The 13,149-nt window shown below is 49.2% G+C and overlaps 1 protein-coding gene across 2 annotated transcripts in view; it reads left to right on the forward strand.

Moving 5' to 3' along the window:
• The window catches only part of CD99L2 (CD99 molecule like 2), a 118,602-nt gene that overhangs the window by 93,599 nt on the left and 11,854 nt on the right, over nt 1-13,149 (forward strand). For both annotated transcript variants that reach the window (XM_029607723.1, XM_029607722.1), the window contains 2 exons: nt 1,851-1,970; nt 5,476-5,541. In XM_029607723.1, the coding sequence (XP_029463583.1) occupies nt 1,851-1,970; nt 5,476-5,541 (186 nt within the window). The remainder of the gene's footprint in view (nt 1-1,850; nt 1,971-5,475; nt 5,542-13,149) is intronic.

The following is a 13,149-nucleotide window of genomic DNA, read 5'->3' on the forward strand; positions in this document are numbered from 1 at the left end:
TAGGCAGCCATAATTGAGGCAGAGAGCTCGAAGGGGGGTTGGAGTCAGAAGCAGCTGAGGAAGGAGCTGAGTGTGGCAAAGATATAGTGAGGGTTGGAGGCCAAGTGAGTTTCAGGTGGACATGGTAGACTTGCTTAGCAAGTAAGATGGCAGGCTGGAAGGAGGGGACAGCATGGTACATGGATTTGAGACAGAGACACTCCGCAGAGTGTGCGCAGAGATGTAGAGCGTGAATGCCAGAGGTGAGCCGAGGCTGGAGTTTGCTGTGCCTTAATGGGAATGTCCAAAGCAGAAGAAAGTATTGAGTTCCAATAAGAAACTGCCTCGTCAGACCCTGACGGCGCAGTGGAGGCGAGGAGAGATGAGGCAAGGGTGAAGACTGGAGACGTCTAAATGTGTTGTTGGTGACTGGATGAGACTATGAGGGAGGGTGGTTAAGTGTGAAAGTTATTAGATGATGGCCAAAGAGAGGAAGAGTGGAGGTGGAACCATTTGAGAGAGAGAGGAGAGAGTTGGAGGAAAGGACTTAAGTGTAGGCAGTGGTCAAGCTGGTGAGGAGGGGGCAGTAGAGCAAAGTTTGGAAAGTGAAATCGTGGGCAGAGATTGAAGGAGGGTTTGGAGCCTAAGGCAGTTGGCCCAGGTTATACTCCCCAAGAACGAGGGAAGGGGAAAATGGAAATGGTTCAAGAAAGAAGGAAAGCTAGAAGTCGAGTCAATATGAGAGAAGGAGGGAGCCTTGGGCTGTAGACAAATCACAGCTACCCAGAGACGTAGTGGGATGACTGAGCAAATGGTGTGGATCTAGAAGGAATGGGACTGAGGTGGAAGGGGGGGGGGGGGGGGGGGGGAGTGCAGCAGCCTGACACTGCCACCGTGACCATCTGAGCGAGATGATCCGGGCCCTTTCCTTCAGATGGTCTTCCGAGAACTGGAGGGGAAGGCCTAGAGAAGGGAGAAGAGCCTTTGTTTTCTGCTTTGCAGTATCTCCTGAAACTTCACACAGAAGGGCAGGGTTGAGGCTGGTGCAGACACCGCATGTAGCACGTAAGGAGACATAGAAGGGGAGGAGCTGAAAAGGGGGCAGAGCAATTGTTTTCTGCTCTGATGTGGCAGTTGCAGCTTCACCTCCTCACTTCCTGTGTTATCCGGCAGCATTGGAGGGGGGGGGGGGGGGGGGGGGGGGACCAGAAGTTAAGGGGCTGGAGCAGACCATGTTCAGCATGCAGCTATCTGATTCCAGAACGTGGGACTCGGCTGAGGGCAGGCTGGAGGAGGAGGGTAAAGAAAACACCCTAGAGCCATGAATGATTTATAGGGAGAAGGAAAGTGCTGGGGGTCATCCCTGGAGATGGTAAAAAAAAGAGAGCGAGTGTGGATTAGTGTGGGGGCTAGGGTATGTGGAAGAGAGAAAGTTGATATGTAATTACCCCCCCCCCCCCTCTCCCCACTAACTAAAGCAATTTCATGGTGACCACAACTCAAGACGTTCCCAGGTATGGCCAATCCAGTCTCTGGAGCCAGCCCAGAACCTGCTCGCAGACCCCATGCCTAACTGCTGTGGGCTGAGGATCTGGGTAGGAGCACCCTAGAGGCTGCTCCTCTGCTCTCCAGTGCCTGGGGACCCCCCTCTCATCTCCTGTCGAGAGTGCTTATGGGTGACAGTCCCACATCCAGCCCTGGTTTAACAGAAGACATCAAACTCTACCTCGCATGAAATTGTTCAGTAAGATTACTGTTAGTTTTGCAGATCTAAGAAAGTGTTTACCTGCATGCAGTGAGAATGCGTCGTTTACTGCAGGCCGTCTGTCTTGGAGACGTTACTGATTTGCTTTTTGGTTTTGTCCCTGCAGGCAGCTTAGCAGAGACTGGGACCATAGCGGGAATAGCCAGCGCCCTGGCCATGGCTTTGATTGGTGCTGTATCCAGTTACATCTCCTACCAGCAAAAGAAGTTTTGCTTTAGCATACAACGTAAGTTGCCCGTGCATCATGGTGAGCCCTGTCTTTTCCCTCTGCACCGTGCTTTCTTCTTAGGCTTAGGTGATGGTGTGTCCTAAGAAACGATGATTATTTTAATGTACGATAATGGATTGGGGACTTTTTTAATTCTCTGACTTGAGTCGTTAACAGAAGCGGCTTGTTGTAGCAAACAAAATGCAATCTTTAGGTGAGCACAACCGAGAAAAGCTTCTCGCTGAACTTAGGCAAAGGAAATGTAGAGTAGAACTGAAAATAGAAGCATCTCCCAGCTTCATGAAATCAATTGAAAGAGTGAGCCAACATTTATACCATAGCAGTCTTCCATCCGTCCATTGAACCCTACGATAAAGCAATATTCCATTTCCTCACGCTGTCTGTTGCTTGTACGCGCAGCTTGATGCAGACATCCCTGCACGTGTTTGACCTGACGCTGCGCTGTCAGAGGCACCTGGGCTTGTATGGATTTTTGTATTAAAACAACCAAATGCAAATATGGGGGAAACCTTTGTTTTTGGCCGTTCAAAAGCTGATCCCATGCTGGCACAAATTTTAGGTTTACACAGAAGCTTTTTCATCCATTCCCCTAATCACAGAACGGATAGAGGAACAGAGAGCGTAATTCCCTGTACGTACCCGGATCAGCCCAGACTCCTGGATTTTACCTCCCCTCCAGCAGGTGGAGACAGACCAATTTCTGTGGACTCTATCGTATACCCCTGAGGTGCCACCTAGAGTCTGTCAGTATTTTTTTGTCTCCAGCAGGTGGAAGAGGTGCATCCCTGGAGTCTGGTATTTTGTTAAGGTTTTTAGTGGGGTTTTTTTTTGTTTAGTCCGTTGTCGCCGCGGCCTAGTGAACTTTGGGGGGCTGGTTTGGCTAGCGCTGCAGAAGAGAATGACGAACAGGAGGATTCTGAAGGGTTCTTACCTGCTAATTTTCGTTCCTGTGGTACCACGGCTCAGCCCAGAGTCCCACCCAGGGAGAGTCCGCTCAGCCGGTGCTTCATTATTTCTGGATGTAAGTTTCATATGCCCCCCTGTTCAGTGTCAGAATTATAGGGCATAGTTTTTGGGTTTTAGTTACGAGTTCTTCATTTCCTCTGCTCTTCGGGGGGGAGGTTGTTCCGTGACAGTTGTGAATCTTTATTATTGTTCTGCTTGGGTACAGTGGAATAATGACAGACTCTAGGGGGCACCTCAGGGGTATACGACAGAGTCCACAGAAATTGGTCTGTCTCCGCCTGCTGGAGGGGGAGGTAAAACCCAGGAGTCTGGGCTGATCCGTGGTACTCCAGGAACAAAAATTAGCAGGTAAGAACCAATTTTCCTTTTGGTCACACTTTTTTGTCCACCGCTGCACAACAGTGACACCTGGTGGTCAGATTCAGGGGTGCCAGCTGAGGACCATCACTGTTGGGGGAGGGGGAGGAAAGAGGTTTAAAAACGGGTGAAATCCCCCACGCAGCAGCAGCAAAGCTCGTGGCGATGTAGCTCAACAGCAGCCGCGGCCAACGGGGCTGGAAGCCCAAATAACAGGAGGAAACCGCTGAGCCAAACCAAACACCTCTACCAGCCAGAACAAAACATTTACACCGGAAGTCTATTCGACAGATAAATGGTACCTATAAAAAAAATAAATTATTATTTATAGCATAAAGAGAGCTTAAGGAAACCCCATTCCCCTTGAGAACCTGTAGCTTTGTTAGTCAAGATCTAGAGACCTTCCCTTCCAATACACACCAAAGATTAAAACGTGTAATGAAGAGCTGTAGGGTGTTCTGCATGTGACATGGAGGAGGGGTTTTTTTTCTCTGTTTATCAAAGGAATACTAATTATATTTAGTCATCTTATGGCTCGGCACGTATTTAAGAATATAAATAAAATAAATTTAAAGAAAGCAAACAAACCCCCCCCCCCCCCCCAGCTCCTCCTTCACTGACAATTTTATCATAGTCCAACGCGGAAAGAGACTTCTTAATGAAGTGGGTTTGTTAAGCAACACTGTGATCCGTTTCATCTTTGTGTTTTCCTTTAGTGTTCATTAAAAACGTGTCAAACGTGTAAAACTTCTCGGGCAGAGTGCCTGATGCACGCAGGGCCCGATAATAGAATTCAAACCGGAATCCCCCAGCCTGCGTGATTTTTTTTTTTGTTATTACGGAAACGCAGCCTGCCAGCGGTAAAGTTATGATAAAAACACATTTCTGAGCAATTCGAGCGAGCCGTGCAGAATATTCAAGGGATATTCAGGGGCCACTCAAGCCAAGTGAGTTCAGACTTATCCACCCAAGTGGCACTGTTTGGAAAAGCTGGCCACGTGCAACTTACCTGGCTAACTATTAGATAACTTTGAAGTGAGAAGCCATGTTTGTTTGTTTTTTTTGGTTCGTTTTGGTTATTTTTGGTCAGAGTATAAAATTATTCACAGAGCACTGAGGTGTGGAAATATTTTTTTTTTATTGAAGAAAGTACTTTTCAGACTATTTTACATTCATTGATAAAACTGTACCAGGCGGGGTTGGTGGGGGTTATTGATTACTATGTCAGTGGTGACCTGGATGGCACTGAGCAGTGATAAAGTAGGAAACCAGCCCCTCTCTCGCCTTTTAAAAACTTTTACAGTTTCTTCTGACAAGAAGTCTCTAGTTTTTTTGGTATCAAGACTTGTTTGTATATTACCAAAATAGATGAAAGCAGAGCCCTGGTCTGCCTATCACGGGGTTTCTGTTCACTTTACAGAGCAGCATGCAGGGCCCCCACAGACAGAAATGAAAATTCAAATATAAGGCAAAACTGCAAGTTAAACTTACACAGTAACCTGCAGCGGAGAGAGAGAGAGAGAACTTTGCCCTCCTGTAGCAGCCTTCTCCTCTCTCTCTCCGGCTGCCGCTTCCTTTCCTATCCGAAGCAGCCTTGCTGGCTGGCAACAGTGAAGTCCCTTGCAGGTTTCAGCCAAATCCCGTGCAAAGCTCATTCCCCCCCCCCCCCCCCCCCCCAGCACTGGCCCACGTCGTTAGCATTAAATGCTGAAAAAACCAAGAGCCCCACCTCATTTGTAAAAAAAGCCTTGTTGGCAGAATACAAAGAAATCCTCAAATTCTTTAAATTCAGGGCTTAAAATGCACTGCGGTTAGCAAAACGTTGTCTTCCTTGCACACTGATGCCCCTCTCCATCCAGGCTGCCCTCTGACAAAATAAGGGTCAGTTCACGAAACCCGATTCTCAGCTGGAACCTGCACATGACAGACCGACCGCGCGCTGGTGCTGGAGAATGTTTTTGGCTGCACCCTGGAAGCTCTGTGCATTATTTTGACCCCGACAGCCAGTGACGCCAGCTGCTGTAGCTCTCTCCTGGCTGCGTGCTATTGATTAAAGCTTACTCTGACGTCCTAAGGCGGAGAGGGAGAGAGGACGGAGCCTGCTTTCAAACCGCTTCCACCGATCCGACCCGGCCTCTAATCCACACGTTTGCTCTCTTCTTTTTTTTTCACTCTACAGAAGGTCTTAATGCAGAGTACGTAAAAGGAGAAAACATGGAGGTCGTGGTTGCAGAAGAACCACAAGGTAAACTCATTAACTTACGTATAATTCAGCTCAGTTAATCTGCTGAACTCTGGCCCCCTTAGAGATATTCTGGGAAGTAAAGCGACCCTGCCGTGGAAACAAAGATGCTAGGAAAGCCATCAAGGACAAAGAATGGACAGGAGGAAGGTCATTTGCTAATGAGGTCAGCTCCTGAAAGACTCATCCCTAAATCCTAGTGCAAGTGAAGGAATGTGGGGAAAAACATGCATTTTTAGCTAATGAACTCTGAGTGTGACATATTTAACATAGGCAAAATCCACCTGTCAGTTAAGCAAAGTATCATGGATGATTTCTTGCTCAAGCTTTCCAGCACTCCTACTGCAGATTGTAGCACTAATGTCTTATTTGCTCCTGGATCTTGCTCTGCGAAACTCTCACTCTTCACCAGTAATGAAACCATAGATGATTTTTGCCATGCAAAACAAGTAACTAGCTCCCAGCTTTAAGCGCTGGGATTTTTCACCCACTCAAAACTGAACGATGCAACCTGAAAACCAAACTAATAGTGGCGTGTAAAAAAAACAAACCAAAAAAAAACCAAACTAAATTTTGCAAAAAAAAAAAAAATAAAAAAAAAAAAAAAAAATTCACCCATCTTAGGATGTTTAAAAGTTATTAAATGTCTTTTGATAGAACATGGCTATGCTTCTAGATTGAGGCCTGGTGGTGATATCCCACCAGCCGTGCTGAATGGGAGGGTCTGGGGGAGTTTCAGCCTAGTCTGGCCTATGGGTGGGTGGTCTGCACAATCCAAGAAGGGGGTGGGAAAGAAGCAGTAATTGTAATGCTCCAAACAAGAGAGAGGGTAAAGCTGGACCTGAGGAGGTTAAAAGAGAGAGAGAGCTTGCTGGACAGAGGCTGAATGGCAGAGGCTGGTGGGGGAAGAGTGGCTGGGGGAGGGGGACGATGCCTGGTGGTAAGGAGCTGCAGGGCTTGGGAGTTGGCTATTTCAGTAATCCTAACATGGAAGTGATGGCAAATAAGGACCAGATGGCCTATCCAGTCTGCCCTGCAAGCTTCTTATGGTATTAGCTGCCGCTCTGTGTATTTACCCCTAACGCTTATGACGAGGGTTGTAATATTTACAATTAATCAAAACCAAGAACTAGTCCAACCCATACATTACTGCTAGCACCATTTTTCTGCATTGCAGTTTAAATTGTATTTTGACAAACAAGAATTATGCAGAATATTAATTTTTGGCACAGGATTCTCCCAGATGTAGTGGGTGTTAGGGTGAGACACTCTGGCAAATTTCAACATCAATGCATGTTGTATTCATTTTAGTGGGCAGGATAATTGAATTAGGATATTCAAAATAATTTGCTAAAGTTTTGTAATAAATACCAGCTCATTTCCCATTAAAAGCGGGAAGCTATGGGGGTTGTACGATGCTTTTGCTCTTAGCATTATACTTGCGTTTGAACATGTTTCTTCAACATTAGGTCTCACGGATTTTCATGCTGCTTGTTCAGCGCTCTGAACGGTGCGGGGGGGGGGGGGGGGGCCCTTCTCATAGGTGGTTTGGGGAGCCCTGCTCTAGAAGGAGGTCGGGGTCTTCAAAATCAGGGGAGGGAGCAGGCCCAGAAGCAGCATGAGGGGGAAAAAAAAAGTTCTGCAGGACAAGGTGGGGGTTATACAGACGGGCTTCACTGTGGAGAGACAAACAGTAAAGGAATGCAAGCACGGAGGATCCCTGCCCCCCCTCCCCACCCCCTGAAATGGAACTGGGTAGCTTTTGTATGTCAAGTACAAGCTGCAGCCCCCCCCCCCCTGCTAGAAATACCTGCACTTTAATGAGCACTTCCTGACTACAGGATGCAGTGTAGAGAAAGAGTTGCTTACCTGTATCAGGTGTTCTCCCCCAGGACCAGCAGGATGTTAGTCCTCACCTATGGGTGACATCACAGGATGGAGCCCTGTCACGGAACACTTTTGTCAAAGTTTCTAGAACTTTGATTGGCACCTACTGGGCATGCCCAGCATGGCACTAACCCTGCATCCACCAGGGGTCCTCTTCAGTCTCGTTTGTAGCAAAAAGTGTGAGCGAAAAATAAAATAAAACATAGGCAAACCCAACGCCGCAGGTTGCGGGCGAGTTTCGTGAGGACTAACATCCTGCTGTCCTGGGAGAACACCTGTTACAGGTAAGCAACTCTGCTTTCTCCCAGGACAAGCAGGATGGTAGTCCTCACACGTGGGTGATTAGCGAGCTACAGGATGCCCGAAACAGTCAACCAAGCAGCACCCAAAATGTGCAACAGGCTCAACAGGGATGAAGAGCAGCCTGAAATGCACAGTGGGCTTGTAGGTAGGAAGAGTTGGGTTCCTAAACTGGAAACAAATTACGCTGTACAGACTGGCCAAAGACGCTGTCCTGCCTGCCAGCTTTGTCCAGACAGTAATGAGCTGCGAAGGTAAGGAGAGAGCTCCAAGGTTGCAGCTCTGCAGATGTCGGCAATAGGTACCGAACGGAAGTGCGCTACTGACGTTGCCATGGCTCTGACTGAATGCGCTTTCACGTGTCCCTCTAGCGGAAGGCCTACTTGCTGGAAGCAGCAGGAAATACAGTCCTCCAACCAGGTGGACAGGGTCTGCTTGCCCACCACAACGCCAAGTCTGTTTGTTTTTATCAAAGGAGATAAAGAGTTGGATGGGCTGCAGTGTGGTCTATATAAAATGCGAGCGCACGTTTACAGTCCAAGGAGTGCAGGGCCCGCTCACCTGGTTGTGAGTGAGGCCTCGGGGAAAAAAGGTGGGCAGTATTATGGATTGATTTGATTTAAGTGGAAATCAGACACTATCTTTGGCAAGAATTTAGGGTGAGTGTGAAGCACTACTGTTGTGGAGAAATCTTGTATAAGGTGGGTATGTTACTAGTGCCTGGAGCTCACTGACTCTATGAGCTGATGTAATAGCCACTAAAAAAAACAACTTTCCAAGTGAGATATCGCAGCTCGCAGGAATTCAGGGGCTTGAATGGAGAGCGCATGAGCCTTGCCAGCACAACATTGAGGTCCCAGGCCGCAATTGGGGAATACAGTGGAGGTTTCAGCTCTAGTAAACCTCTCAAAGCGCTCTACAAGGGGTTGTGCCAAAATTGGGGCATCCCCTATACCTTTATGGTAAGCGGCTATAGCACTTACATGTACCTGGATGGAGGAGGTCTGTAGGCCAGACTCCAAGAGGTGCCAGAGGTAGTCCAGGAGACTTGGTGTGGGGCAAGAGAAGGGATCTAGACCTTTGGCGTACACCATAAGGAGAACCTGTTCCACTTTGAGTGGTAAGATTTCCGAGTAGAAGGTTTTCATAAAGCTACGAGGACCTGGGAGACATCAGTGGAAAGGTCATGGGATTGTAATATCAACCTTTCAACATCAAGGCTGTCAGACCGAGACTGGAAGTTCGGATGACTGTAACGCACCCTGGTCCTGCGTTATGAGAGTTGGGGCCGTGCCCAGGCGAAGAGGCTGCTGGACCAAGTGGTTGCGTAGAATGGGAAACCAAATTTGTCGCAACCAATACAGGGCTGTGAGGATCATTGTGCCCTGGTCCTGGTGTAACTTCACGAGAGTCTTACTGATGAGTGGAATAGGAGGGTACGCGTCCAGCAGACCCGTGCTCCATGAGTGGGCAAAGGCATCCATTGTTGGTGTCTTGCGGCTGCGGAGCAGAGAGTAGAAGTGGTCTACTTTGCGGTTGTGAAAAGTCGCAAAGAGGCCAATGTCTGGGCGACCTCACTGGTGGAAAATCCTGTTTGCCACAGAAGGGTCCAGGGACCATTCATGGGGATGAAAGGTCCGACTGAGACGGTCTGCCATCACATTCTTTGTGCCCACCAAGTAGGTGGCTCTCAGTAGCATGGAATGTGAGAGGGCCCAGGCCCAGATCTGCGCAGCCTCCTGGCAAAGCAGATAAGAGCCTATGCCCCTCTGCTTGTTGAGATACCACATTGCTACCTGGTTGTGTGTTTGAATTAGGATTACCTTATTGGATAGGCAATCCTGGAATGCGAATAGGGCATACCATATCGCCCGGAGCTCCAGAAAATGTATCTGATGGTCCGCTTCCGCCCTAGTCCAGGTTCCTTGTGTTTGCAGTCCGCTGAGGTGGGCTCCCCAGCCCAGGTTGGAGGCATCCGTGGTCAACGTTATTTGCGGCTCTGGTTGGAAGGGTAGACCTGTTCGTAAATTGGCCTCCTGTGTCCAGCAGGCCAGTGAGTGATGAAGCTGGCTGGTTATCTGGACGACCTATGTCAGGTGTTGAGTGGTTTGGGACCACTGGGATTTTAAAATCCATTGTATTACTCTCATGGCAAGTCGAGCCATTGGAGTGACGTGAACTGTGGATGCCATGTGTCCTAGCAAGGTTAGGAGCAGACGAACCGATGCTGTCTGACGACTTTGTACTGTTTTGGCTAAGGTGGACGGTGTCTTTGCGCGGTCCTCTGGGAGGGCCGCTCTGGCCATGGTGGTCTTTAGGTCTGCTTCAATGAAAGAAAGCTTGCGTGATGGAGTCAGATAGGATTTGGGATAGTTTATCAGAAATCCTAATGACTGGAGCAACTATATGGTAAGACGGCGGGAGTGAAGTGCTCCTTCCCTGGATGGACTTCTGAGGAGCCAGTCCAGATATGGATAGACGTAGATACTCTCACGTCTCAAGTGTGCTGCCACAACTGCTAGACGCTTCGTGAATACCTGAGGTGCTGAGGCAAGGCCAAATGGTAGCACTCTGTATTGGAAGTCCCATTCGTGTGTCCCACTACAAATCAAAGGTATTTGTGATGAGGGAATATTGCTATATGGGCATAAGCATTCTGAAGATCTAGAGAGCAGAGCCAATCTCCTTGCTGCAGAAGTGGAAGCATGGTCCCCAAGGAAACCATCCTGAACCACTCCTTGCGAAGGTATTTGTTTAGGGCGTGGAGATCCAAGATAGGATGTATGTTGCCGATTTTTTTCGGGATTAGAAAGTAGCAAGAGGATAGAACCCCCTTCCTCGCTGCGTTCGGGGAACCGGTTCGACGGCTCTGGACTGCAGTAGGAGAGAGAGTTTTGCCTTGAGGAGCACTGTGTGATCATTTAGGCTGTGCTCATGGACTGGTGGAGAGTCTAGGGGTACAGCAAGGAAATTTTAGATGGTAGCCGTGGGTTACTATAGACAGTGCCCATCGGTCAGTGGTGACTGAATGCCATTTGGTTGCAAAGTGGCATATGCGGCCTCCCACCGGTAAAGCGGCTGGGGGGTGCAATGGAGGTTGACTGCTGCTCTCTAGAAAGGAGTCAAAACCCCGCTGCAGGACCAGTCTGGGGGGCTAGCTGTGCTCTAGGGGTTTTGTGCTGACAAAGTTGGCCTCTGTGAGAGGGTCTGGCTGCCCTAGCATGGGGTAGAGGAGGGTAGTACCTGCGTGGCCTGTAGGTTAGTTTCCTGGTATCCCATCTCATGGCTCTTTGAGCTATAGCCGAGCTATCTGAAGTAACAGTGGACATTTGGTGCAGGGTGGCACAGGGTTTCATGGTGATCTTGTCACCAAATAAATTGTCCCCTGTGCAGGGAAGGTCAGCTAATTTGAGGCTTTAAGCCAAGCCCAGCACCTGGCACTAATGCCGGTTGCTGAGACTCTGGATGCAGTTTCGAAAACATCATCGGCTGCCCTTACCTCCATGCTTACCAGCCTCCAATCCTTTTTGTAGGATGGAGGACAGGCCATCTTTAAACTGTTCAGATAAGGTCTCCGAGAAATCCTGGCCTTGCTTCCAGAGATTTCTAGTATACTGGGCTATGTAAAGCTGGTAGGCTGCTATACGAGCTATTAGCATTGACATAAGAACATAAGAAATTGCCATGCTAGGTCAGACCAAGGGTCCATCAAGCCCAGCATCCTGTTTCCAACAGAGGCCAAACCAGGCCACAAGAACCTGGGAAGTACCCAAAAACTAAGTCTATTCCATGTTACCGTTGCTAGTAATAGCAGTGGCTATTTTCTAAATCAACTTGATTAATTCTTCAATAACGGAACTCCTTCTCATATCCACGGAGAACGGCAACATTACCACAAATCCTTCAGCAACCATACAAATAGCTCAAGTGAGAGACCTAGGAGCGATCATTGATAATCGGCTAAACCTAAAAGCTTTTATAAACCAAACCACCAAGGACTGCTTTCATAAACTGTATGTCCTAAAAAGAATAAAACCACTGTTCCACAATCATGACTACAAAACAATCTTACAAGCAATAATCTTCTCTAAGTTAGACTATTGCAACTCTTTATTAGCATCCACAAATTGCAGTACCTCCAGCATTTTGTGTCTGGCGTTGTCCTCCGTTTCTAATTTAAACAGAATAGTCTCAGACATCTCCTTGGCAAAGGAGAGGTCCTCCTGAGGGGAGCGGCACCTTTCTTCAGGGGGTGAAGGCTCTGAAGGAAGCTCCTCAGAAGCTTGTGAGGAGTGTTCAGAGGAAGCATCATCCCATGGATTATATGGGGATGCTCCTTCACCCACCGGGCCTTCAGATGGAGAAAGGAATCTAAGTCCAGATGGGTGGGCGGGTGGCACCAGTAGACGGGGAGGAGGCACAGAGCTAGGCAGCACTGGTAGCAAAGATGGTGGTGCCGGCACCGAGGGCAACGATGGGCTTCGAGGCACCGATAGTCCTGACTGTCCTGGAACTGGCACCGGCATCTGTGGTTCCCAGACAGGGGGCTGAGCCATGGGCTGCATCCTCTTCGTCCGAACACACCGGAATCGGAAACGAGACTGGGGGAGGGATCAATGGTTGGCTGGGTGCCGAAGGAATGGACACTGACAAGGGTGTCCAAGCCGCGGACCTAACATTGAGGGTGCTAGTTCCGGCGGCAGCATGGAAGACCCGAAGGGCAGTCAGCACTGCCTCTTGGACCATACGGTCCAGTTCCTCCCAAAAGGCTGGCGTGGCGTGACAGGTTAGGGGTTGCTGGAGCCTCCACAGGAGTCCCTGGAGTCTTGGTACCCGGCATCGATGTCGGTGGGGAATGCCTCGGGGTCCCGGGTCCAGAGGAGAATGGGGACTCCTTGCCCTGGGCCCCTTTTTGAAGGCGGCTCGGCCGAGGCCGCTGCCGTGTCAGTGCCGGCACTGGACAGGGATTTACATCTGTGCCGGTGGCTATGCTTTTCGTGGTGCTCGGCCCGGTCCTTCTCCGGCGCCGCGGACAACGAGGCAGAAGTCCTGGAATGGGATGATGTCAGTGACGGCCGGTCACCCGCTCCTTGATCCTTCTGAGATGTCTATGGAGAGGGGTCCGAGGAAGATGGAATCTTTCGACTCGGCGCGTCCCTTACCTGGAGTCGATGGAGATGAGCGCTTGGAGGCAAACAAATGCTCCATCTTCTCTAGTCGGGTGCAGCGGCCTTTGGGGGTCATTTGTGCACAATTTGGGCATCGACGGACGTCGTGGGAAAGCCTAAGGCACAATGCACAGACATCATGCGGGTCCGTGATGGACATAGTCCTTGGACACTTGAGGCACTTTTGAAAACCGGTCGCCATATTGGAAAGAAGGGCCTGCAATCAGTGGCCATCGGGCACCGAGAAGTACACCGC

The sequence above is a fragment of the Rhinatrema bivittatum genome, chromosome 6, assembly GCF_901001135.1.
Source record: "Rhinatrema bivittatum chromosome 6, aRhiBiv1.1, whole genome shotgun sequence".
Lineage (NCBI taxonomy): Eukaryota > Metazoa > Chordata > Amphibia > Gymnophiona > Rhinatrematidae > Rhinatrema > Rhinatrema bivittatum.